At 38.9% G+C, this 25,905-nt stretch overlaps 3 protein-coding genes across 3 annotated transcripts; 1 reads left to right on the forward strand and 2 right to left on the reverse strand.

The window, feature by feature from the left end:
- Positions 1 to 1,261: 1,261 nt before the first annotated feature.
- On the reverse strand, positions 1,262 to 6,973 carry pglyrp5 (peptidoglycan recognition protein 5). The gene is given in 4 exon segments (XM_085380049.1): positions 1,262 to 2,227; positions 4,601 to 4,863; positions 5,111 to 5,229; positions 5,315 to 6,973. Coding segments are annotated over 3 exon segments (609 nt in total). The 5' UTR covers positions 5,629 to 6,973; the 3' UTR covers positions 1,262 to 2,227; positions 4,601 to 4,687.
- A 130-nt stretch (positions 6,974 to 7,103) lies between these two features.
- polr2i (RNA polymerase II subunit I) lies at positions 7,104 to 14,488 on the reverse strand. Its single transcript, XM_085380050.1, has 6 exons — positions 14,319 to 14,488; positions 14,110 to 14,164; positions 10,636 to 10,709; positions 8,900 to 8,974; positions 7,688 to 7,739; positions 7,104 to 7,429 (listed from the first exon to the last, which is right to left on the reverse strand). The coding sequence occupies exons 1-6, from the start codon at positions 14,378 to 14,380 to the stop codon at positions 7,367 to 7,369; spliced, it is 381 nt and encodes a 126-aa protein (XP_085236176.1). The 5' UTR covers positions 14,381 to 14,488; the 3' UTR covers positions 7,104 to 7,366.
- Positions 14,489 to 16,653: 2,165 nt separating this feature from the next.
- lbhl (LBH regulator of WNT signaling pathway, like) lies at positions 16,654 to 24,722 on the forward strand. The gene is made up of 4 exons (XM_085380934.1): positions 16,654 to 17,177; positions 20,513 to 20,588; positions 21,715 to 22,009; positions 23,998 to 24,722. The coding sequence occupies exons 2-4, from the start codon at positions 20,517 to 20,519 to the stop codon at positions 24,066 to 24,068; spliced, it is 438 nt and encodes a 145-aa protein (XP_085237060.1). The 5' UTR covers positions 16,654 to 17,177; positions 20,513 to 20,516; the 3' UTR covers positions 24,069 to 24,722.
- The last annotated feature ends 1,183 nt before the right edge of the window (positions 24,723 to 25,905 follow it).

Below are 25,905 nucleotides of genomic sequence, written 5' to 3' on the forward strand. Positions count from 1 at the left end.
ATTGTAAGCTTTTCCACCTTTTTTCAGTTACGTGAGAACCAGTTTGGCTCAATGAGTAGCTGAAAAATATCAGCCTCTTCTGCTGTTTTAGCAGGATTTCAGAGTTCAGCTTTTTCACTTGTTTTAAGCACAAATTTCAGTTTCTTTACCTCATTTCACAACAAAGTTCTTCCTCTTCACCTCTTTTCTGCTAATTTGAGCTTCTGCTCCACAGTGCACATTGTCCCTCTCATCATATCTTTGCTTGTGACCAGAACTCATTTGGCTCAGCGGGTAGGGCATCTGCCGTGAGACCCGGTGGCAGAGGTTTGAATCCTACCTGTGACAGTTGTGTGTCACTGCTCTCCAGTGTGTCATTACACATACAGCCATCTTCAGCAAGCACTTCTGCTTCTACACCTCTTTTCAGCTCATCTTTTTGCTTCTTTGCCTCTTTTCAGCAGAAATTCTTCTGATTCACCTCTTTTCTGCCAAATGTTTAGCTTTTTCACCTCTTATCAGCACAATTCTAAGCAGCTTCTGCTAATTTCACCACAATTGTCACTCTCTCCACCTGTTCTTTGTGTGAATGAGTTTGGTGCAGTGAGGCGAATCGCTGCCTTTAGACCAGAAGGGCCAGGTTCAAATCCTGCTCAGGGCAATGTTTTTTGTTTTGTTTTTCAACTTTTTCAGCTTTTTTCAGCAGACATCTTCAGCGTTAAGGCATCCACACAGCATTTTCGCAGGAAATGCAAATTTTTCTAGTTTATATTTTATTTTGTATCCATCAAGGGCTTCAGATGACCTGCAGAATCATCCTTTTCCCAGGATGGAGACAGTTACCTTTTCACACACTGTCCTTGGCTGAACAATGACACAGTCTTAATATACTTTATTTATGTTATTAAAATATTTTCGTGTGAATTATTTGCTTTATATTCATTTTATACATTGTGGGCATGGTCATCATGCCAACTGTGTTTCATTGATAATATCACTTTACAGGTTGTTATCCTTGCTATTATTAATTTCAAATACTCTAAAGATAATTTCTACTGTAATTTTCCCTTTGTTTATCTTTATTTCGTACTTTTTATATTTATATCTACTCAGTGGGGTCTGTTTTCAACCCTTTTAAACTAACTCAAACTACTTTGATCTCTAGTTTTCACTTAATAAGGGATTATTATGTTCTTCCTGATATGGGTGTTGCTGCACATGCGGCTGCAGGAATGAGTGATGGTTTACTAAAAGGATTGTGGACACTGCACAGTGTCTCGTCTTCTGGTTTTACTAAACTGGCAGTTGGATTCTGTTCTTCTGACTGTTTATATTTTGTTTTCTTAAATCTCTCTCTGTTTTTGTCCGGCGTCTGGACTTTTCTTTTCTCACCACTGCTCGTCAGCAGGAATGAGTTTTAATTTCACTTGCTTGATTACCCATCTTATTTATGTATTTACTTATTTTTGTTTAAGTAATATATACACAATACAGCTGCTATCACCTTCGCTGGTATTAGAGACGAGAGTGGTTGCTCACACGCCCTTCTACTTTCGGACTATTTCCAAAAGCGGTGTGAACTTTACGAGACGGAACTCGACCGTTCTCTCAACTCACCAGCACGTCAGTGAACAGCAGTAAAAGAAAAAACACAGGAGGAGCAGCTCAGTCTGTTATTGGACCGTGAAAATTCAGCTTGCTCCGTTAATTAAAACAATACACACACATACATTCACATTCACACTTATTCGCGCGATCGGAACCCTTATCATAAGGGGAGCTGCCAGTCTTTCTGTAGACGAGCTACTTATTCCCTAGACCCAGCTGGGGGAGCTACCCAGAGCTCCAAACCTAACCCACAGAAGTGGGGAGCTTCCAGTCGACGAGCTCCAAGCTACCAGCCGACGAGCTACTTTAAACCCACAGAGGTGGGGAGCTTCCAGTCGCGACGAGCTACTTTCGCTATTTTAAATTCCCTGAATTTAAAATACGTTTTTACGCAAGATTGTGTCAGTGTGTCTGTATCTACCTGGTCAGTGTCGCCGGGTCTGGTCCACCTCGATCGGGCCCCACCACCGTGGGTCGCTTTCTAGAACGTTGGCCAAGACTCGAATTTAACGCCCTTGGTCTTTGACCACACACCTAGTGTGTGGGCTGTCGACAGACGAACAACGTGGACTGGTCACGGAGATGGGACACGATGGAGGCGCTCCGGCTCCGAAGGACCAAGAAATGTTGGGGGAAAACTCTGTAAAAGACCCAGGAGAAATAAAGACACAATGAGACAAAGTTACTTTCTTTATCAAACGTGTACACGGGTGAGCTGCTAAGAACAACTCACCCCATGCACAGTGGCTTGGTAATTTTTATAGGCACAGAGCACAGAGACAGTGAGAACAGGATAACAAATAATAAACAGATAAAATAAAACAACTCCATATATGGTGCTAGTCTCGTCAGCAGAGAGCTAGGGAAGATAAAACAATCTAAAACAATATGTCCCAGAAACAAGATGTGTTTGCTGGGAAAGTCTAAAAAGATAATTCTAAACTAATCTAACCATAGGCAGAGGGCAGACAAAAGGCATCTTTGTACATTTAAAAGAAGGTAAAGAAACATAGAATCATTTTTCCTGTAACATCTTCTCACAGAAGAAAGAAATCCATTTAATTTGATGAATCTATTAGAACTTACACAGCACTTCCCTTCCCTGTCTGAACACATTGAACTTTCACTGTAGCTGTGCCCTAGCATCTTGTTCAGTTACACTGATCATTGACAACAATAAAGTCTACTATATATTAGTCATGAAGACAAGGATTAGTCATACAGTCTAATACCTTTGCCATTTAGCCTGTTTGATAGGGCCCTCCTCCATAATCTGTGTGCTGCACAAGTGAGCACTTGTTGGGAATGTTTCTGGCACTGCAGAAAGCATGCATTGTTGTTTCAGCACTTACAATGCCCTTGATTCCATATCTTGTGTTGTTTACAGTGTTTTTTGCAGAGATATTTGAAGGACATTTGCATGAGAAAACAGGACTTGTAAAGATTGTTTGTTGTTCAATAATATACTTAATAATTATTCTGCGGTTTAACAAGTGTTGCTGCGATATGCCAGCATAGCTAACTGTGATAAAAAACTCTATTATTATTTTAATAATACACATATTCTATTTTTGTGAGCCCGTGGTCTCGCACACAAACGTTCTTTTTTCTGCCTCTTGCAAGTGATTATTTCACCTGAGTGGCAGATGTTTGGTCTTGTTCACCTTTAGTTTACATTACCTTGAGGTGTAGTTGTTCTTTTTGCACAGTTATGGCTACAGTCTCATGGGCTTCTGCAACTGTTATTTTAACTTTAATCTGTTTGCCAAAAACGAAACAAAACACTCAATAAACAAACTAAAAGATAGCTTAGACAAGTAGCTTCTTGGAATTTCTTACAGATATTGTGATAATATCATTATCATTAACTATTCTAACTACATACAAAAAAAACCCCTTCACCCTGTGTGGTGTTTGTGATAGAGAAAAAGAGAAAATTCCTCGCATACGTAAAAAAAAAATCAAACAAACAATGAATCGAGTAATAAAAAGAAGCACTCTGAGACTGCAAACCTCTGCCAAGACAGCTCAGTTTGTGTGTTTTTAACTTTTAAAGGAACAATATTGTGTTTTTATTGTATTCTTTTTATTTTCTTTGTTCTTTTTAAACGTCCTTTAAGAAAAAATTAGTTAAGAGAAATTTGACAGATGTTTACTTTGTACATTTACATTACATTTTAGAGAAGTAGATAATGAATAATAGGTACTGATTTGTAAATAATGGGACATGAATAACTTATTATATAATAGGATACTACAATATATTTCTAACTAACTAGGAAGCTCATTGTCTTTGTCTCAATTCTCTCTTTAAATATAAAACACATTTCTGAGGTCAGCATAAAAGAAAGGCGGATGTGAAATTTAAAAGCCAAACTATAATGTGATATTTCGAATCCCCATACACCTGAGTTATTTCCTGATTGTTGCCGATACAAACAAAGGCAGCAGAATTTTAAGTACAACTTTAAAGATACAAGACATTTTATAAAAATTTGACCTTGTAGAAGAGGTCAGAGGTCCACAATAACTTAGAATCCCCATATATTATTCCCTATATGCCTATATGTTGTCAGCACTAAGTTTTAAATAGCTCTATATAGAATTTTCTTTTACTTTGATCTTCAGCTTAGTCTGCTGATCTCGAAGATGCAACAAATGTGACACAATTTGAAATCTTTACGGTGCTTTCTATATGTTGACATCACACAGCAATTATAAGAATCATAGCTTTTAAATTATAAGACTTTTTGTCAATTCTTAACCAATTAATCATTGAGTTTCCAGTTGCACTTCTAAACAGATAAAGCCTGCGTTATTCTCATCCCATGCAACGGCTCCCTCTGCTGTAAAAGAAAGCTCTGACAGGCTGTGAAAACAGACTCTTCCTGCTAACAGATAATAAAAAATATAATAATGTGCAAATAATTTGCATATAATGTGACGAGGAAAAAAGAAACCTGAGCATTAGTGTCGGATCTAGAAAGCTTCTTCCTCCTAACACCTTGCTTACTTCACAGAAGCTGGTCATGGGGTCTGTGTGCAATTTAAGGAAGGGGTGCAATTTCTCCTCAAAACACTGACAAATCGTCTGCGAGGTTCACGACGTGCTCCTCAGTCGTGGCAGTGCGGCGTAAAGCTTTTCTCCTGGACACTCTGTGTTTCCCAGATCTCTGTGTCCATACAGGCCAAACCCAGGCTGTAGAAATCCTGCGGAAACTCCAGACTGCAGCAGCTGTTTCACCGCAACGACTGCTTTTTCACTCGGCGTCTCATCTGCAATGAAAACAAGAAGTAGCTTTATCATTATATGGAGAATAATGTGCAATATCCAATGTGTGTGTGTGTGCTTGTTGTATTAAAATTACCCTGCTTTTATGATCTTTTCCTATGATACAAGGTGCGGTTACTAAATAAAGATTAACGTTTGTATTGCACACACAGGCCCAGCCTCATCATTTTATGTCTACACCCTGAACAACATGCTCTTGTATATGATACACACAAAATAAGGAGTGCTTACTGTTGAAATTCCCCATGAAGGCAATTCCCAGTGAGTCACTGTTGTGGTCCTTGGCATGTGCGCCCATCACACCCCAGCCACGACCCTCGAACACAGTCCCATCTCCAGCAACAAGAAAACTAAACATTGAAGAAGTACAGGTAAGCTTTGATAACAAAACCAAACATTTGCACACAGTTCTTGTGCACTAACAGAGGAACTCACTTGTATCCAATATCATCAAACTTTCTGTCTTTCATGTGGTATCTCTGAATACTGACAAGGCTGGCTTTGCACTCAGCCAGGCCTTTGCAGCTTGGGTAGGCAGTGTGGTGGATAACAACTCTTCGGGCAGGTCCTTTCAGAGCCTTGGTTTGTTTGGCAGCGGCTGCTCCCCACTCTTGCCTTGAAACAATGCTCACTGAAACAGATTGAAATCAATCAAATTGATACTCAGCATTCATAAAAGAAAATCTAATTAGTAAACCAGAAACCATCCTTAGTGCAAAGCTGTCTGTTTCCATACCTTGTCGGTCCATGGCGTCCCACAAAGCAGACTAACTCGTGGCAAGTAGTGCAGCTCCTTTATCAAAGAGCCTGTTTCAAGGGGTGTGGTTTTGGGAAGTACACCTATTATGTACTTAATGAGCACGAGTTATTTTCCCACTAGTTTTACCAGCCGAGCAATAATTTACAGTTGCCCAACAAGATGTCTGGAATATACGTGCTTAAAAAAGAAGGAAGTACAACACAGTATTTCCTGAATGTTGCACAGCTAGAGAAAACCTCTGATTTTTCACACGCATAACTACTAACTAACATTACAAAATCAGTAGCACGGAGGAAAAAAGACAAGCCGTGTCATGATCTTCAAATTTAGGAGTAGTCTGAAAACTGAGAAAGTCCATGAAGTGTCACTGGTGCTTTAAGAAACTGACTTGACTCATCAAAAATTACTCCCGTTTACTTGTTAATGTAATGTATTAGATGCATTTCCCAGTTGGACTGAGAGCAGACCTGTAGCTACAGCTCGGGTCTGAAGTTTGTATCCACTCATTGCAAATTACCCTCTAAATCCAAAACTTGCCATGAATTTCAGGGGAATTTTGGGGATTTGAATGACTTCTTTGGACTGTTCTTTTTCCAGGGTGGAATGATTGTACAGCATTTATCTTTAATTACTTTAAAACAACAACAGAAACCTAGGATTTCTGTCAACAACAAGACTGTGGACAGAAATCATAGGTTTTCATCGCTACCAAAGATGAACACACTTGACACACACACACACACACATATATAACATAATGGGTAAAACCACATGGAGTTTGTAACCAAATAACAAGACGTGTAGATTACATTATCAAATTCTTATTAAAGTTGCCAACTGTACATTTATTTGGCTCATCTCTGCTGCGAATATGTTCAGCATTAAGCGAATGAGTCAGCTACAGTCTCAAGACATTTTGTGAATATTGGGGATGTGCACTGGTTACATGTGATTTGTGGTCTAAATTTTCAGCTGTTGTGACTCAAAGGAAAACACACAACCAGTCTTGTGTTTCATGGTTTTAACCCCCACTAATCATTAACAGTCTAGGCTGGAAACAGGAAGTGAATATCTATACCGACTTCTCTACTTGGAAGTCAGTTGGTTTGATTTGAAGGTGAACTTGTGTGCGAGTTGGCGAGGTTTCCCGGCCTATAGTTAAAAATATTTAGGAGCATTATCTGATCACTGATTCTTGCTATTCTCAAAAAACCCAGAAATACTGATTGAGTGACTCAGACCAAATCAGGAGTAATTCATTAAAAACAAACAAACAAACTCTAATAACTCTTTTATATTAACTGTTGTATCCTGGTTTTACATTTATGTGTTACTTAGTCTTGATATAACCTTAATTATGTAACGAAATAACTATTATTATACAAAAGATTCTCAAAATGTAGCCAGGGTGTCACTCAGAGATGGAGTGCATGAAGAGTTTCACAATTATTAAGACTCAAGAGATATTTGAAAACATGTTTTAATCTAACAATACACATTTGAAAATGACAAGCGCTAAAAAGCACAACAGCAAAACTGATGACATTATATTCACAACATGGTGACAGATATGAGTGTCCATACAACAATAACAGAGGGGTCAGCAATGCTGCTATTTTATAAAGCCAAATGCATTCACTGTAGACACAGACCCAGATTGATACTGTACGAGTGCTGACAGCAACAGCATAGAAGCAAGTGCTAGACCTCTTTATTATCAGAAGGCTTCACTCTGTCCACCGGTGTCCACAGTGAGGCGCCGTGCACACGTAGTACAGTCGCATAGCATCCTGTGTGGGGAAACACACAAAAATGTGTCAGTCAAAACAAACGATTTTAATAAATACCTCTCTCAAATATATATTCTGGATTAATAATGTGGTGCCTTCTGAAAAGCAGGGGCTAAGAAGAATGTATTAGCTTTGTATTTTTGACATGGGGAAAGATTTTTTTATATTTTATTTATATATATATATATATATATATATATATATATATATATATATCAGCTTGTGCAGATATAGAGAAAGCGCATAGGTTGCAATTACCTCAGCCTTCATACTGTGAGACTGGAAGAACACCGCCTCCTTGTGACCACATCTGAGAAGAGAAACGGTGAAAGAAAAACGTTATAAAAGTGTTACCACCATCAGAGCCACAACATCTCATTCCACAGTCCATTAAAGTTGAAATGGCTTGTGGAAACCTACAATGACCACCAACAGTTTATTTCAGGGCAGGCTGAACCTTTATCCAGATTTCCTCTGTCTACGGTGACCGTCTAAATAATTACTTGATATGTTGTTAGTGTGCCTCAAGGAGACAAAGTAATTATAAAATGTAGACACACGAGAGCAGGGATGTGGTTAAATATAATGCTTTTACGCTGAGACCCCAGTGATGTAATCTACGCTCCATCCGTTTTGCATGACCATACGCTCAGTTAGTCTCACTGATTGATGACTATGTGCACCAATCAGTTTCAAGACATGCAGATTAAACAACGCTCTGCTGCTTAAATAAGGAAGTATGCTGTGTCAGTAATTATTGACTCTGCACTTATTTTTAGAATTACACATTTCACTTGCTACTTAAAAAGTGTATGGGTAACAATGCCGTTTTACAAATCATGATGCCTTTTAATAAATATTTTGCAGTAGAAGCACTTAGGAATTACAGACCTTTAAAAAAAAACACAAACAACAACAAAACATAATTACTCCAAAATTGGATAAGCATTTTTGCAGCCAGGTGGTCAATTATACAGTCAGAACTAAAGTGGAAGATCATGAGATTATTATCATGAATGTAAATACAGAGGTTCCACAAAATGGTCTAAACGTCTGATTACACTCAAAAAGCAAAAAGCCAGATTCGATTTTGCCACATGCTCTAAAAGAGCCCACTCACATCAGGGAAAAAAATATCTGGACACATGAAACCAAAATGAATTTGTACCAGAATGACGGGAAGAGAAAAGTAGTAGCTCATGACCTGAAGTATATCACATTATTTGTCAAACATGGTGGAGGCAGTGTTATGGCATGGGCATGTAAAGCTGCTAGTGGAACTGGATCACTGCAATTTATTGATTAAGCAAACAAGGCTATAGTCTCTGCTCGGATTCAGCTGAATCCTGAAAAACTGATTGGACAGCACTTCACAACGGAAGAGGATAATGACCCAAAATACCCTTAAAAACATCAACAGGAGGTGAAGCATGGGCGCTGAGGGAGGTCAGTAGGTATGGTAAAACTTACTTAGGGCAGGGGTGGTCTTCTGTTCTTGGCAGTGTTGGGTCCTGAGATACATCAGCGATGATTTGTGTGAGTTCACTGGGAAAAAAATGAAAGCATGAGGTTTAGAGCTCATCGACTGACATGACCTATGAATGCAATCTAAAATTCTAGTACTGTGCGCACTACAAAAGGAAGCCCACATGCAAAAAATGCTAATGTTTTTTCCTAAAGATTAGCCATTCAGTAGTGGCGCAACGGATCAAAAATCTCACGGTTCGGATCGGATCACGGTTTTAAAGTCACGGATCGGATCAATTTTCGGATCAGCAAAAATAGAAAAAAAAGACAAAAATTCTACTCGCCGTTTACTTATTTAAGTATATTTTCCCTATTAAAAAACATTCAACTGAAGACTCATTCCACGCACTTATATAAAAACAAATTAAGGTGCAATATGGACATTATGGACCATGCTGGGCAGCCTCTGCATCCTCTGCACACAGCCATAAACAACCAGAGGAGTCTGTTCAGTAACAGGTTGCTTCTCCCAAAGTCAAGGACCAGCAGACTTAAAAAGTCCTTTGTCCCACACGCCAACAAACTGTTTAACTCCTCGCTGGAGGGGAAATGGGGACAGAGGAGGGGGGAACAAGTAGCTGTAGTGCCTTTTCACCGTGCAATAGTTTTTGTTAATATCCAACAGTGTAATAGACTCACAATACTTAAAATGTGCCGTTCCCTTGTATTCTAATTCCTATTTATCCCTTTTGTATTCTCTGTATTTATAAATGTGTATATATGGTATATTTCTGCTCACATTCTGCAACTTCTGTTGGTGCTGTGCTACTGGAAACTGAATTTCCCGGAGGAACCCATCCGAGGGATAAATAAAGTTTCATCTAATCTAATGTAATCTATAGGGCAGTACAGGGCTTTGTATCTACCACTCCGCTGTGATAACGAGCGGTCACGGTCACGTGACTTTCCGTTGCCCTGGAGCTCCACCCATTTGTAGTTTGAGCAACAGAAGATGCCTGGGACAGTTCAGCCATAACTTTAAACTTCTCCTGCTCATACATGCTTGGAACGATCTTGTCACTGAAGTGGACGCGCAACGAGATATCATAGCGTGGCTCAAGCACGTTCATCACAGTTTAAACCCCTTGTTTTGCACAACAGACGACGGCCTCCCGTCTGCAGCTAAAAACCCCATTAGCGTTAGTAATAGCTTTAGCCCGGTCGGACTGGGCAGCAAAGGGCTGCTTAAATGCCACAAACTCCTCTGCTCCGCTACTTGGACCGCTAGCGCTGGCCATAACTACCGCTTGACAGACTGACCATGCGCACCATACACATACTTTTTTTTTCTTTTTCGAATCTTCGGATCACGTGCGTACCGAACCGTGGAGTGGGATTGGTTCGGATTTCGGATCAACCGTGATCCGTTGCACCACTACCATTCAGTATGTGTGAGTACACATAAAAACACTGCTTTGTACTGTCTGAAATTGTACACAGAAAATCTTTTGTGCATATTTGGAGAAATCAATCAAATCTGTGTGGCTGAATGGGTCTACACAGCGCATTTAACCCTAGATGTCATAACAGTTTTGGTTGCATTCAGAAGTGCTGCAGTGATTGAATAGGAAGTTATCGCCCACTTTAATGTGTGACTCAGTCTGCAATGGAAAATGACGAATTATTCAAATTGAGGAAATAAAACATTTGCTAATTTATGTTGTATTGTGGTTACTTACTCAACCTCATGGGTGATTTTATTGACGTAGATACAGCTGTTGTCTGCCTCTTGTTGGTAGTCACAGTTCCTGCACTGTTTGAGATCAAGATATTTTTTTGTTAAAGAGCAGGACATTCAGTACAATAATTACAGACTTATTGTGGTACTCTTCTTGTATCACAACAATCTTCCTTTAAACTCTTCCATTACATATGGTTTTACAACGTTTTATACAATACATTACAATAAAATGTATGTCTTAAATCAGAGGTCGTTTGGAGTCGTTTATTATCGGGCCGCGAGAGTTGAGGCTCGGGTGTGAAATTTAGAGTTTTCAGGATTTTTATCGTTAACTTGGTTTCCCCAGATCTTTTCCCGTGTTGTAGTTGTGTGTCTTATTTTGAAAGCAATATTTACACGTTACCATAGCGAACAGAGAGCATTAAGGGGCAGAGAGGAGGACGTCACTCTCAATGTTGTTGGCCCATTTCAGGAGGACGCTGCTAATGAAGTTACACAATTACACAGTAAATCCTCATTTAATTATTATATTTACAAAATAACCCAGCTTTTGTGTCATTTTATTTGTTGTATTTATCCGCAACACCTTAAAGGCCGATCTGTGAAAATATTGTCTGATATTAAACCGGTCCGTGGTGCAGAAAAGGTTGGTGACCGCTGTCTTAAATAACTATTTGTCAGTCCGGAGTTTCTCTGTCCACTTAGGTTAGTATTTATCATCTATGTAACCACTTGGGGTACCTTAAGGTTCTGTATTAGGTCCCATTTCATTATATATTTCTCTTTTTGGAACCCATTTTTAAAAAGTACAGCATCGACTTTCATTGCTTTGCAGATAATTAGCTTGTATTCAGGCTCTGGTAGTACTGTCTAAGTGATGTTCAATCATAGATGGAGATAAACTTGTCAAAAAACAAAAACGAACCAGAATTAATTAATTTTTTTTTTTGGGGCATCCCAATCATTAAGATGGAAAGGAGAGCTCCATCAGTCTTTGAGCTTTTTACTATCACCTGGTTGCAAGGAATCTTGGTGTGATATTTGACTGTGCTTTTAGATCTGCTGTTAAGACAAGCCTTTTTCAATGAGGGCTCCTTGGTAAGGTGAAGGCGTACCTCCCTCCACATGACGTTGTTTTTTTGTTTTGTTTTGTTTCAACCCAATTATATTTACTGTTTCCCAGTGCTGAACAATACCTGGCACCCACTCCATGACATGGCCAGTAACAGGAGAATGTTTAGTTAGAGACTGAGATTACCCAAATGCACCACTGAACAACAGAGGAAATTAGGGGTGGGTTTTGATAATCGATTTATCGATTAAAATCGATTCTAGCTTGGATAACGTGATATCGATTCATTAAAATCCTGAACCGATTTTTTTAATATTAATTTATTTTGCCCGAAACACCAGAATCTCAGGTTAAACCTCACTAAATTTCAACAACCACCAAACAGCTAAAACAGTAACTGAGAGCAGGAACACGGATTCTGCACAAAGATGTAAACACAAAGCGCGGACCCGCCGACGGATCAGAATCAGTGAGATGTCGCCTTTCTCACCCGACGGCACGGACACGAGCTGAAAGCCGACAGCTCGCTGATTCTGATGTTTCGGCGGGTCCGCGCTTTGTGTTTACGCCCTTTTTGCGCTGATTCTAAAGCTGTTAGTTTTATCTCTCTCCAAACAATATTGACTGAACCAGCAGCAAAGGAAGATCCAAACTACGCTTCACAAAAACATCGTCATGAATTCCCTCTGACTTTTGCCGTTTTTGCTTCCACCACACTTCATGCACAGCTCTCTCTCGCTTTCTCTCCGTACTTCAAGAACAGTTTCCCGTCTAAAAATCTGTTTTCTGCGTTATTCGCTTGCTTGCTACGCACAAGTCTACCGTTGTTTACAGCGCTGTCGGCCGCTGTTTTTTTCCCTTTTACTTACTTCCGAAAAGAAAACCTAATTTCTGCTGTTCAATAGGCTTCTGAACAAATGTAAACTTTTTAAAATTATGCAAAATGCAAAACGTTTAGCTGTGTCTGTAATAAAACCGCTGTAACTTCAGAGGTAATGTTCATAAGTTGATTAATGGTTTTCTTTCGTTTTTGATCTACTGCAGAATATTTTTATAAAATCCCAGGCCAGGAAAATCACCCTCATGTTTTTCTGTGTTTTATCCTCAGTTACTTTGACACAAAGGCATCTGCTGTGATGCTCACACCTTTGATAAAGTCTTGCGAGTGTCAGTTTCCTTTTTATAGATACAAAAATAGGTAAATGTACTGATCTGAATTATAATATTTCTGACTGTCTGAGGCAAAATTTCCCAGATTTAAATTGAATCGAATCAAATTGAATCGAATTGGGACCTTGTGAATCGGAATCGAATCGATTCTAGAAATCAGTGATGATACCCAGTCCTAGAGGAAATCACTCCTGCCTGTACAACTCCTCCAACTAATGTACAGTACACCGTGCAATAGTTACATCCTCTACAGTGAAAATAATAAAGTTTTACAGCTGTTTTGCAGCATTTAAAAATTCGGTAATTCTGTATTCTGTAATATTCTGGATTTTTATAATTAAGCTATTTGTATATATTAGAGCTATTTCTTATATTTTGTAATATATCAAATTATTTAATTTCGTTTAGTCTCACATAAAACACCAGCAACTGCAACAATAATATGCAATAATCAGCCCAGCATTATCACAACCTTTAGAAAAAAAATCCCAACACCAAGATCGTAGACATCAGTTTTCAAGTAGATCAAACAGGGTTCCAAAGTTTTACAAAGCATTGGACTTTTGAACGTGATATGAACATAAGATGTTCTGTTTTCAGCCTCGATGTATTTTTCACTTCTAATCATACACTAGACCAGTACGTCTGCAGCTTATGACAACACCAAACACAATGAGTTAGGGTACTAATTTCTGCCTTGCATTTCAAGCAAAAGACTGGGGTTGAAACTATGTCCATGGTTGAGATTATTCTGTGTAAAATCTGTAATTGCATTGGTTTGGGATGATTACAAACAAACTGATAAAGCATATTTTCATACATCTTTCCACTCACTACTATTGACCATGACAGAAAGGTTCCTTTCCCTTTCATCTCTAAGTGAGTGATGCTTGTTAACCTTGTCCCAAAATCAAAGGATTCAGCTATTCAGTTCTTATATATATACACACACACACACACACACATACACATATTCATTGTATAGCGTCTACAGCACTTTGGTCAACTAGTTTTTAATGTGCTATAAACTCTGATTGTATTCACCGATTGTAACATAAGGGGTGTAAAATAAGCAAACTAAGAAAAATTAAAACTAAAGCTGTAATTTTAACCATTCGTTTTATAATCCGGACTGTTAGAAGAGTGTTGCTGTATCGTGGATTAGCTAACTTAAAAGAAAGTAGCACTAATACTTATTGGTTAACACACACGTGAGGAGCACAAACTTACGGCATACAGCAGGATGCGGTTCTCCTTGTCTTCTTTAGGATACAACATGTTGTTACTGGAAGACAAAGCCAAGTGGTTAATGGGTTTTCATTTCAATTATGCGTACGTATTCCTTCAGTTCATACAATATTATGTTAATGTGCGTCTAGCTTATCTTAGCTAGCCGGCTACGTCAACGTATACGTCCTCTAAAACAGACAAACGCTCACCATTCTTGACAAAACCGTATGCCAACAAATCCCGGCTCGTACGTCCCACCGTCTAAATCCATCAGAGAAACGATTTATTGTGGACAAAAGTAATGAACTCAATTAATTTCAAATGTTGTTAATGTCTACCGCCTCACTCCTCAAGTTTAAAAACAGACCATATGCGCATGCGTAAACGATTTTGGCTCTGCCTTTTTTTCCAAATAGCGCCTACAAATGGCTGGAGGACAGAATAGGCACTGATACACATTTGCAGACCTGTTGTATTAGTCAAAAGATGCACAGAAGTGAAGCAATGCATGTACAAGCGAAGGGTTTAAATTGCTTACTTAATTTTGCATGTGTCTAGGTTAGATGAGTGAACCCAGTAGACTTATTTTAAAAACATCACACATTTTCACTTCTTCTGGTTATTGTTGCATTACCGTAGTGTATTTACCTTACAATATAAAGCACCTCGGGGTGAATGTTGTTGTGATTTGGTGCTGCAGTATATAAAGAAAGTTGAACTGAACTAAAAAAAGAAAAAAAAGAATTGCTCTAAGGTTTTTGTTTTGTTTTGTGCAAGTGTGTGTTGTCACCAAGCAATTCCACCCTCTCCTCCAAATTTGGTAACTAGTGTCTAAGAAACAAAGCAAAGCAATGACAAAAAGTTGACGACAATGATGCTAGACTCGAAGTTTTTAAATAGCAACCCACAAATTGAGTGCGTAAACTCATAGTCACTACATCTATCTCTTTAAACAGCCTGTGGTAAGAACAGCTTTCACACAGACCAGTCATCATAAAAACACAGAAAACCCAAACTCCATATTGTTCATAACCAATCCTATTCAAACCTTCAAGATTCATGTTGCATTGGCTTAAATGACTGGTCTTCATGTTATTTTGGTCCTCATCTGTGTGGTACTAGCTCCGTGTAATATAAAGACAAACCCAGTCAAAATCTAATTGACATTTTGACACTAATGTCACTAATCCGAATTAACCTTGGTTAAGTCAGTCATTATCGTCAGGCACACAGATGGCCCTGATATTGTGCGCAGCCAATTAGCACTGCCATGTCTTGTTGGACACTTGAAGAAAACAGAGCTATTATTACAATGTTATTAACCCATTATTGCCTCGTGTAACATATTTGATACATACAGTTTTTTAAAAAGTTTTTAAATGTGTTTTTTAGACTTTTACATAATCAGTGTAACCTTTTCCCCCTGTAAGCACAGATAAATTGCATAATACATTTTAAGCTATAAATTGCTTAAAAAATGCCGGACGTAGCAAATAGGACTTTTAAATTGTCAGAAGATTCAATAAATGTTCCATTTAAAAAAATATAGTTGTGCAAATATAAAACACATAAAACGTTTAGACATTTTATTTTGCACAACCTAATCAAATTATTTTAATATCTGTGTGCATTTTGTTGCAAGCATAGCAATGAGACCCTAATTCAAATTGACAGCAGACTTGGAAATTATAAAGTACTGTATCTTTTTTTTTAAGGCTTGGAAAGAGAACTGATTTACATTTAAGCAAAGCAAGCAAGCAAGCAAACGCTCCTATGCTATGAGTTTGAGACCATTATATTAAAGATGTCCCTTCACTTTGACATACAGAGCCAAAGAAAAAGAAAGAAAAGTGAGTGTTTAGAGCAGTCTTAAGCTTAAGTTTTGGCTCGTGTATGTTTGCCAAGTGCTGACTTCATTAGCTGTAACCAGCTTGGCCATGTTCAATATGAGCACCCACCACTGTAACAGATATATGATATAAAATAAAGAAAAGCATGGTGTGTCCATTTTTAAAACAAATGAATCGGAGATGGTATAACTGACACTCGAGTTAATAGGGTAAGCACTGTCCTGCTTACGGAGGAGTCTCAGCTGTTACATCACGGGTGGAGTTCCCTGATTTCTTAAACTAAAAATTCATCCAGGTTCTAGAGAAGAGGGATGCCTTTCATGTTGCGCAGGCTCCTTTCCTTCCTCGTCCCATATCTATCCTATTGACTTAGGCTGCAAAGGGGATTAAACACTAATGTTACTAGTGTGCTGCCTGTTTTGCAATACTTGCTGCCTGTTATATATATATATACACTGTATCCCCTTTCCACCCCCGAGCCCTTGATCCCTGGGCTAATTCCATGAATCGTCCAAATCTAAATCCACTGATGGAGCAACGACACACACAGAGTCATGATGGGGAAACAGACAGAATGGGAGGGATAGAAAGGATTTCGTAATAAAACATGCAAATGCATGTCCGTCTCATGTGCAGTTGTGGCCATGGCAAGTTGATTTAAACATCCGCCAACAGCACGACCACAGGCCATCTGTGTGCCCTTTGTATGTTTCTGTCCAGATGCACCAGCGACCCAGTGTGCCAACTCATCAGAGGGGACTGTCAAGCCTGCCTGACGTCACCCATGCAGCCTCCGTAATCAAAAGAGACGTTAATCCTGCTCCTCTCCAAAGCCTGGGAGCGGGGTGGGACAGGGAGGGATAATGACAGAGACACGAGGAAGGAAGTCGGATACGGGAGACGGCGGAGAGCGTGTACGCTTTGGACAAGCGAACTCAGCACTGAAGTGAGACACGGGTGCTCTCCTGCCTGAATAGTCGAGCCACCTCCTTCACCATCTGCTAAACACCTGAGATCCCTGAGAGTTTGGAGCCCTCCCCATCCAGGTTTCGCCCTGGAGGCTGAAAACCTCATTGAGGGTCCTGCAGGGGGGGACTGCTGTGGGAGTTGTTCACCTCCCCCTGCAACCCCTCTCGTATCACCAGTGGATGAGCCGAGCTTCACCACTGTGACACTGTGCCAAGATGGAGAGGACATATGCCTGACAGCAACTGATGGGTAAGAGGTGATGAACCTTGTGGTCGTGTGACTGTGTGCACTTTAATTCTTGGATAACAATTAAATTGAAAACTGCTGCAAGTCCCCCTCAGGTTCCACTTTAAGATCTTATCGTCACTGTGCATCTTCTGAAAGTAACTCAGCAGAAGTGTCAGGAAGATACAGTCATGTACAGTCAAGCAGCAGATTGTGCCATTATCAGAAATAAGACCCACGCTGTGGAAACATATAACTCTTGATGACAAACTCATTCCACCCTTAGGTCACCTCAGCAACTTTTTCTGAAGCTTTTTGGTCCTTGTGGGCAGCTGTGATAGCAGATGGATCCATGAACCCTGTGAACTTTAAAAACTTCCTCCAAGTCACAAATATGGAAACAGTGAATCAGTCGTAACACATGGTCCACTGACCATTAATAACTAGCTTTACACAATAGTGTTTCTGGAGGTTAAACAATAAACCCAGATTAACATAGACAAAAATTGTGACAAAGTATTCGACATCTTTAAAAATATGAATTAGACTGAAACAAAACTGAAACTATTTTGTGAACAAAAATAAAATAAAAATGTTTCAAGTTCTGTTTTTATTGTTTTTCCTAAATGTTGCCTCTGAGATATTCCCACCATACAATAATAATTAGAAAAGCTAAAACCGACAATGAAACTAACAAATAATACACTTAAAATAAACAAGTTCAAAGAATATAAACTAAACTGAAAGAAGAAAATCCCCTCTGGAAACAAAATACAACAAAACTGATCCACAAAAACAAAAAGTCAAAATTAGATAAAAATAAAAAATTAATTAGAAATGACAAAACTAGATATTGGCCTGACCTATAAAAGGTTTAACTGGCATATATTGTACATGTTGGAGATTTCACAGGATCCAGTCTTATTTATTGTATGTTTGTAAAAAGTGAAAACGCTTTTCTCCTTTTTTTTTTCTTACTTTTTGCGTGTTTTGAATGTTTTTGTGGTCTTGAAAGGTCAAGAGCAAACAGAGGCCATGAGCCATTTCATACCTCCCATCTCACATTTTCAACTACAGAAACATCTAAGTGTAGTGATGCTGGGGAAGTATAAAAAATAGCAACAATAAAATAGGAACGTTTTAAAGTTTGCTGCAATCTTTCCTCATGTTTTCATCAGTACGTTTTCATTTATTGCACAACCGCAGCACCTTATAGTGTAACTGCTGTGGCCAGATTGTGAACCAGTTATGTGGCCTCTGACCTGAAAAAAAAAGTAAATGTGTGAAGTTAGAAAAATGAAACATCTACAGGAAAATGTGAGAGAAACAGGAAATGAGATAAAACTTTATCGTTTTAATGATCAAACGTTTTGCGATGGTGCGGCTCTTTAGCGCCTGTAGCTTCCTCTTTCTGGTGACACAAATCTTCACCTTTAGGTGTAAACTTCAGGCTTGGTTTAACACTAACACTTGAGTAATATTAGATGCATATTTTAAAACTAATCATCTGGCCTGTGCGCATAAAAGAAGCCTAAATGTCTGCTAGTGATAAAGCATACTTTTGCATTAACAGCCAAATGCAGCGCACAAGGCACACAAAGCCCGATTGTTGACCGTGCTAAAACGTGCAGGTGTTTAGAGCGAGTGTACATGAGAGGGATTACATGGGGGTTAGGCTCATTAATCATAATAGTTTCCAACCCCAGGTGGCACACAAACAGCTTAGTGCAGCACAATTGTCAACAGCACAATATCAGAAATTGAATTGTAGGGCCGCGCACATTCACAAGTGGGTCAAAAAAAAAAAGATAGAGTACTCCCAAAGCTGATCCTATTTGGGGAAGAACACGATGTCCTCATTTTGCAAGTTGTGCAAACTGGCTTAGCGTTTCTTCAGTTGCATGTAGTCACGCAATATGTAACTTTGAGCATGTCAATAGGAAAATCACAAATCGACTGAAGTCAGCTATTAAAAAATGATTCAATGAGAGAGAGAGAGAGAGAGAGACAGAGAGAGAGAGAGGGAGGAAGAGGGAAACAAGCTGATGGAAGTCTCAGGCTACACACGAAAATAAAAGAAAACAAATTATTTTTGGATTTCAAATATTTTTTACATATTCTCAGACCATCCTTAATGCTCTTGATCCAAAGCACTGATCCTCATGCATTTTAATTTTGGCTGGAAATGCCTTTGAAAGCTTCCGAGCAGACATTTGCATTGGCTTGTTTATGCTCTCTTTTGTGCTTTGACTTGATGCAAGAGTGAAGAACTGGGGTCTGAGTGCTGCATATCTCAGGAAGAGGTTAAAAGGTCCCGTTCATCTTCTCGGCTTCTATGTAAAAATAATTAGATTTGCCTCTTTAGTTTGATGAGACATGTGACTGCAAATTCCAAAAAGTAGATTAGATCTGTCTTTCAGTGGAAATTTCATTAAACACAAAGCGAGACTGAGCAGACTGTGTCATTACACCAGGCAACAAACCGTGACTGGTACTTATGGAGAGAGGACACACGCTGAGACATACTGAGAAATAGAGACAAGGAAGCAAGGAAGAGGGATAAAAAGAGGATTCAGATGGATCCTCAGCCCTTCTTAATCCCTTTCGTCTGCTTTTCTAGACAACGTAAACAGACTAAAGTTGGCTATGGACACAGACTTATCCATGTAACTGAAACAAATGGCTTCATCAAAGCTGCTGGCGGCTAGACGTCTGATGACGGTCATGTAAACATATTTTTTTATGTAACAAAAACTTTACTGATAACTGAGGCAGATTGGGGGGTGTGAGGGACGCAAGCCAAAACAGGATGCTTGGCTTCCTGTCAGAAAATAAAATATGATCGCCAAACTACATAATCCATTTTTGTATCAAACCCCATTTGAGGTCTGCACTAATCTAGAGAGTGCTTGCATGTATTAGGAGATGCACATATTTGTGCATGGTCGGACCAGCTTTAGCCAGCATGATGTAGGGCAGGAAATCTCTGACGAATGAAAAGCCGGGCATGTTGGATAATGTGATCCTAGTGTAATTCAGCAATGACACAAGCGGCAATGATGCTGTTTCATGGAAAACCAAACGACACAATTTGTAGTTCGATTGGCACGCAGCAGTGGGGGCTGCACAGCTGTGTCAGCAGCATCATGAATTTCCTTTGAGCACTTTACATTAAGCTGACATTTAGATTGCACTTCAATCGGGGTTCTGGACTCTTCTAAAGTAAACATGCACACACTCATGTGCTTTTGCAGTATTAGAAAGAATTTTTTAGTCCGTGCTAAATGTGGTGCATGCTTTTTTTTTTTTTTTTTTTTAATTCCTCTTGTAGGATTGATATAAATTTGTTTCACCTGCAGAGGTATGGAGGAGATGAGTGGTCAGAATCCAGAATGTGAAGACATGCAGAGTAAAGACCAAAGACTGTCAATCCAGGTAACATAATACCCTAGAATCATACTGCGACAGATCTCTGTCAAATATTTTTAGCATAGCAGCTAAGTCTGATTGAGTTATAGTTGTGTGGATGCCTGAAAAGGCATCCACACAACTATAACATTAGCAGAAAATTAGCAGAAAATTAGCAGAAAATTCTGCTCTTTCTGCTAATGTCGGCTTTTGGTGCTCATAACTTCTATACTTTTTGAGATATTGAATGTTTTTTGCAATATTTTTTGCCCATTTCTGCCATATTATCAGTGGCCTCACTGGTTTTCCTTGCCGGGTTGACCTGTGTTTTAGCTCAGTGAGATGAGCATCCGTTCTCAGACTGGGAGGCCCCGGTTCAAATCCCGCTTATGGCAACATTTCTTTCAGTTAACAGTTAAACTTTTTTAACTCTTTTCAACACCAATTTCAGCTTTTTCAGCCCTTTTCAGTAGAATTTTCAGTTTTTTCACCACTTTTCAGCACAAATTCTGCTTATTCACCTGTTCTGCAAAAATTTCAGCCTTTTCACCTCTTATTAGCACAAATCTCAGCTGTTTTCAGAAAAAAACTATTTTCAGCAGAAATTCTGCTGATTCACCTCTTTTCTGCAAAATGTTTAGCCTTTTCACCTCTTATCAGCACAATTCTCAGCAGCTTCTGCTCATTTCAGCACAATTCACAGTCTCTCCACCTCTTCTTTGTGAGAATGAGTATGGCTCAGTGAGATGGGTAGCCGCCTTGAGACCAGAAGGGCCAGGTTTGAATCCTGCTCAGGGCAACGCTTTTCTTCAGCGTTAAGGCATCCACACAGTATTTTCGCAGGAAATGCAAATTTTTCTAGTTGTGATTGGAGTTCTGTGTTACAGTTGATACTGTAAAATGTCTTGAAATGCTTAGCTGAAGAGACTCAAATGCAGACACAAACAAGGATTAAAAACCCGAATAATAGTAAGTACACAAAATCCAAGGCCCCGATATTGCGTAGGTGTGTGTGTGCATGTGTGTGTGATTCTGGGATAGATAAGGAAAAACATAAAACAATTTGTAGAATTCCTAATTAAGTTTATTTACAGGCTTCTACAGAGTTTTAATTCAATATACTGCTCATGACACAATCAACTTCTTCCCCCAGATCTTTCCTGACCCTGTTGAGGTTGTCCTGGACCCCGAGACCTCTCTGAACTGTCTGGGCCACGAGCACGAGAAGGAACGTCTACCCTCTATTGTTGTGGAACCAACTGAGGTGAGCGAGGTGGAGAGTGGAGAGCTGCGTTGGCCTCCAGAGAACATGGACATGGAGGAAGATGAGGAGGACCTGTTCTTGGAGCAGTGCATCCCCCCGGCCAACATTGCAGATTGGGGAGAAGAGGAGGAGGAAGAGGAGACATCGGTTATACTGAATCAGCAGCAAGGCTTGACACTCATTGGTGAGTTGCACATAAGGTAGTCGCATATATTCAAATGCTGTTTTATTACAAATTGGGAAAAAAAGAAAACATATGCATGTGAAACCATAAACATGAAATTTTGTTTGCTGCCCCTATACTCACTGTGGTACCGCTTATTTTTAATCACTTTAGTTTTTATTAATTCCTATATAGAAATTAAGCTTACGGGATCAGTTTATTAGGCAGTCAGGTGACAGAAAGTTTTGATAAGTTTTAGATACATTGGTAAACAAAAGGTTTCTCATTTCTCAAGTCAATGTCTGTATTTTGTATGACAGTATAATTTCCTTTTTATAGCAGTTTTTGAGATAAACATCACAAAGTGCTTCACAACGAAATACCAGACACACAGTCATTATTCAAACAAGACCATCCTGTGTAAAGTGTAAAAGTGGATGTACTAGCTGGAGCTACAACCAAAGGTACTAGTATCATTTCTAACTTTCAGTTGGATTGGCAACCCACAAAGTCATCCATCTCATCCTTTTCCTGTTGCATTTTTGAGAGCTCAGCATTAGAGCTCTCCAAATCAGGAAGTAAAGCCTGATGATTCAGACGGAAAAACCACCACCCCTCTGCCACTAACATACTCAAAGATGTAACCTAACATGTAGGTACAAAATGGTATTAGTATTAAACTATTTCTGTCAGGGAGTGCATACACAAAAATCCAAACAAGGTGGATTTGCCTGGCAAACAAAATCGTCAACATTATTGTGGTGACTTGCTGCTGTGGTTTACTTCACAGCCTGTGGGACATTACTATTAGGAAACATGGAGAAGAGTAGAGGTTTCTGCTACATCTAATTGATGCAGAGTTACAGACGGAGGTAAAGTTATGGAGAATTGTCCCATAAAACATAAAACAATCAACTGTTTAAACGGTTTAAACTTTGGACACAAGATTAAGGACTGGGGAAAGCTTCTGAATGACTGAAAAAGACAAAGGAGAGAAGGTTTTTAAATACAGAATACAGACTACAAGGTGTGTGAGTCTTTGCCAATGTCGAAGCTGTTAATGAAATGCAGTAGTATGTATTATATAGTTAATGTAAAGGATTAATAAGTCAATGCTTGTTTATTTGGAATATAATTTGAAATGTTTTAATATGTTTTGCCTTACTTTTCGGCTACTCAGGAGACATCTAAGCTAATGATAAGGTATGCGCAGTACCCACTGCAGTGCAGTACCTGAAGGTATTACAGATACTGCACTGCAGTGGTTTGAATCATATAACACACACCAATTAGTTAAACTGCAGGAATGCCTTAAATATATAAGAACCTGGATGACCTCTAACTTTCTGCTTCTAAATTCAGATAAAACTGAGGTTATTGTACTTGTACAAAGTCCTAGGAATATGGTATTTAACCAGATACTTACTCTGGATGGCATTACCTTGACTTCCTGTGACACTGTGAGGAATCTTTCAGTCTTTTTTGACCAGGATATGTCCTTTCTCACTCACTATGTGTTAATATGTGCATTGAATCACTACTTGTTATTAATCTCCCACTCGCTTCCACAGCATGTGTTTTGTCCTGTCTTCCTCCCCTCATCCCAACTGGTCACGGCCGATGGCCGCCCCTCCCCGAGCCTGGTTCTGCTGGAGGTTTCTTCCTGTTAAAAGAGTTTTTCCTTCCCACTGTCGCCAAAGTGCTTGCTCTTAAGGGGTCATATGATTGTTGGGTTTCTATCTGTATGTGCTGTTGTAGGGTCTACCTTGAGGCGACTGTTGTTGTGATTTGGCGCTGTATAAATAAAATTGAATTGAACTGAATTAAGAAGCGCTTGTTGCTGGTTTTTATTTTGGAAAATACGCATTCATTAAATTTATAAAAAGAAAGAGTAGGAAAAAACGTTTCATCATGTTTAAGGCACCAGAGCGGTATGAAAAAATAACTTGTTCGGTGAAAGTATTCTACACTGAAATTTAATTTTCAAACTCACCCTATTTTTTCTGCAGACCTTCAGTCGGATGCATTCAGAGATGACACTCCTACACTTCCACCCAGCAGTGCTCCAGCCTTCAACTGAGCTTACCTCTGAGGACTCACCATCTGTGAGAAACCAGCGAGGAAGCATCGCAATATGTACTTATGACAGCAACTATGACAAAATTAAACAAATACTGTACTGATAATGTGTTTTACACGGTAACAACTCCATGCCAGCTGGGACTTTAATGTTCGTCTTTATACCAATGCGCACAATAAGAGGTGAACTATGACAAGACTGCGTGTGCAACGGGAAGCAAACCCACGTTCTTCCAAAGTCAGCAATTTTTAGAATTTCTAGAGAACATTTTGCTGACTCTGTGTTTGATCTTCTTTGTTATTTCCTGATTTTGTTAAAAACAGGAAATCCTGCCACTCAATTTTCCTCACATGTATTTATGTTTATGCAAATGTGTTTCTCTGTCTCTTTAATTCATTTTTCTGTCCCACAGTCAGTCTTCTTGAGGATATTTACCTAGTCATATCTTTAGTATGTAGTATGTGTTACAGTACTGTAAACTGAGTTGGCTGTTCTCTGGACACACATGCAGTTCTGCTCTGATATGTCTTGAATGTTTGGAGAATCACATTTTTAAAAACCTACTTTGCGTTAAAATTCAGGCATGATATTGTTCGATTTAAACTCGTCTATGAGGCAGCTACATCATGGGCGTGACAGATGCTCACTGCTGTTGTGTAATATCAGCATTTTCAACAAGGTTGCAGAAATGTGATGCATGGTGATCAACACAAAGGGAGCTCTACTTGTTTTCTATTACCACAGCTGAAACTCTAGTTCTTTTACTGTACTATAGGTTGTGAGTAGGCTAATTTGTGAATAATATGTATATATGATAAAGATGATGTGTTACTGTAAAATTATTGTTTCAAGTTTGACAATAAAGTCTTTTGTCCCGTTGAAACAGGAAATCATTTTTGAGTGTTTTTGCAAAATGATTAATTACTGCAGAAAATAAAAAGGCCTTCACACAGTTGAACAGTTCAGTGTTATTGGCACTACAATACACCAATGCAAAACTAAATACACTGACTGAGGAAGCCATTCTGGACCAGGCTGTGACTCATTACAGCTGGAGGTCCTGGGAGTACAGCCACTGTGGCCTCCTTAGCACCATGGCCTGATACACAATGATACACAACCTCCTGCCACATAATCCAAAAAAAAATAACAATTAAATACTAAATTATTTTATAACATTGCTTAATCCATTATCAAAAGACAGGTGTTAGGTAAAAGTAGGAAACATATCTAGCTATCTGAAACCACATACAATGAAATCATGCTGTAAACATCTCAAAAACTTTATTTGCTCCTTTATAGCACATTGACTAAATCCCCCTAATGACTATAACACTAGGCTTAAAGGTCTAAAAAAACCCCCGACCATTTGCAATTGGGAGTACAACTGAGATTTATATTTTAAAACTCTAACACTTTTAATTTCTTAGAATTTCACGTGTGGCAAGGCTACAGTACCAGCATGCTGTGTTGTGTGATTAGACGTCACAGGGCTACTCCATGACATTTAGTATTCATACTTTAAACACGATTATTAAGACTTTTATTTTGACAAGATAGACATTTGAAGTAATTATTTTTAAAATTACCGATCCTGACATATCAATAGACTTTTATTTTATAGTGAGCACTGAAATAAGGGAAAAATAATTTGTAGCACTACCAGTAAACTGGTGAATAAAGCAAGCACGACAAAGTAGTCGAGGTCAGCTTCCATTTGTTTTGTTTTTTTTCTCAGTGTATGAACTATGATTTAATTATTTCCTGTGAAGTTACAGCTAAATTTTGACATAAAAACGGCATTTTTACATTAACCAATTTTTTTGATTGCAGTCAT

This window comes from Rhamphochromis longiceps, linkage group LG14, assembly GCF_057381845.1.
Source record: "Rhamphochromis longiceps isolate RC_006_pf linkage group LG14, R_longiceps_female_GT1.1, whole genome shotgun sequence".
NCBI classification, from domain to species: Eukaryota; Metazoa; Chordata; class Actinopteri; order Cichliformes; family Cichlidae; genus Rhamphochromis; species Rhamphochromis longiceps.

Bases quoted from the DNA above. Each gene is read 5' to 3' on its own strand.
- polr2i (XM_085380050.1), bottom strand. From the start codon at position 14,380: ATGGATTTAGACGGTGGGACGTACGAGCCGGGATTTGTTGGCATACGG. The intron at 8,975-10,635 runs GTAAGTAACCAC...TTTTTTTCCCAG, and splicing joins AAAATCACCCATGAGGTTGA to TGAACTCACACAAATCATCG. The intron at 7,430-7,687 runs GTAATTGCAACC...TTCCCCACACAG, and splicing joins CTCACAGTATGAAGGCTGAG to GATGCTATGCGACTGTACTA.
- lbhl (XM_085380934.1), top strand. From the start codon at position 20,517: ATGGAGGAGATGAGTGGTCAGAATCCAGAATGTGAAGACATGCAGAGT. The intron at 20,589-21,714 runs GTAACATAATAC...TTCTTCCCCCAG, and splicing joins ACCAAAGACTGTCAATCCAG to ATCTTTCCTGACCCTGTTGA. The intron at 22,010-23,997 runs GTGAGTTGCACA...TTTTTTCTGCAG, and splicing joins GCAAGGCTTGACACTCATTG to ACCTTCAGTCGGATGCATTC.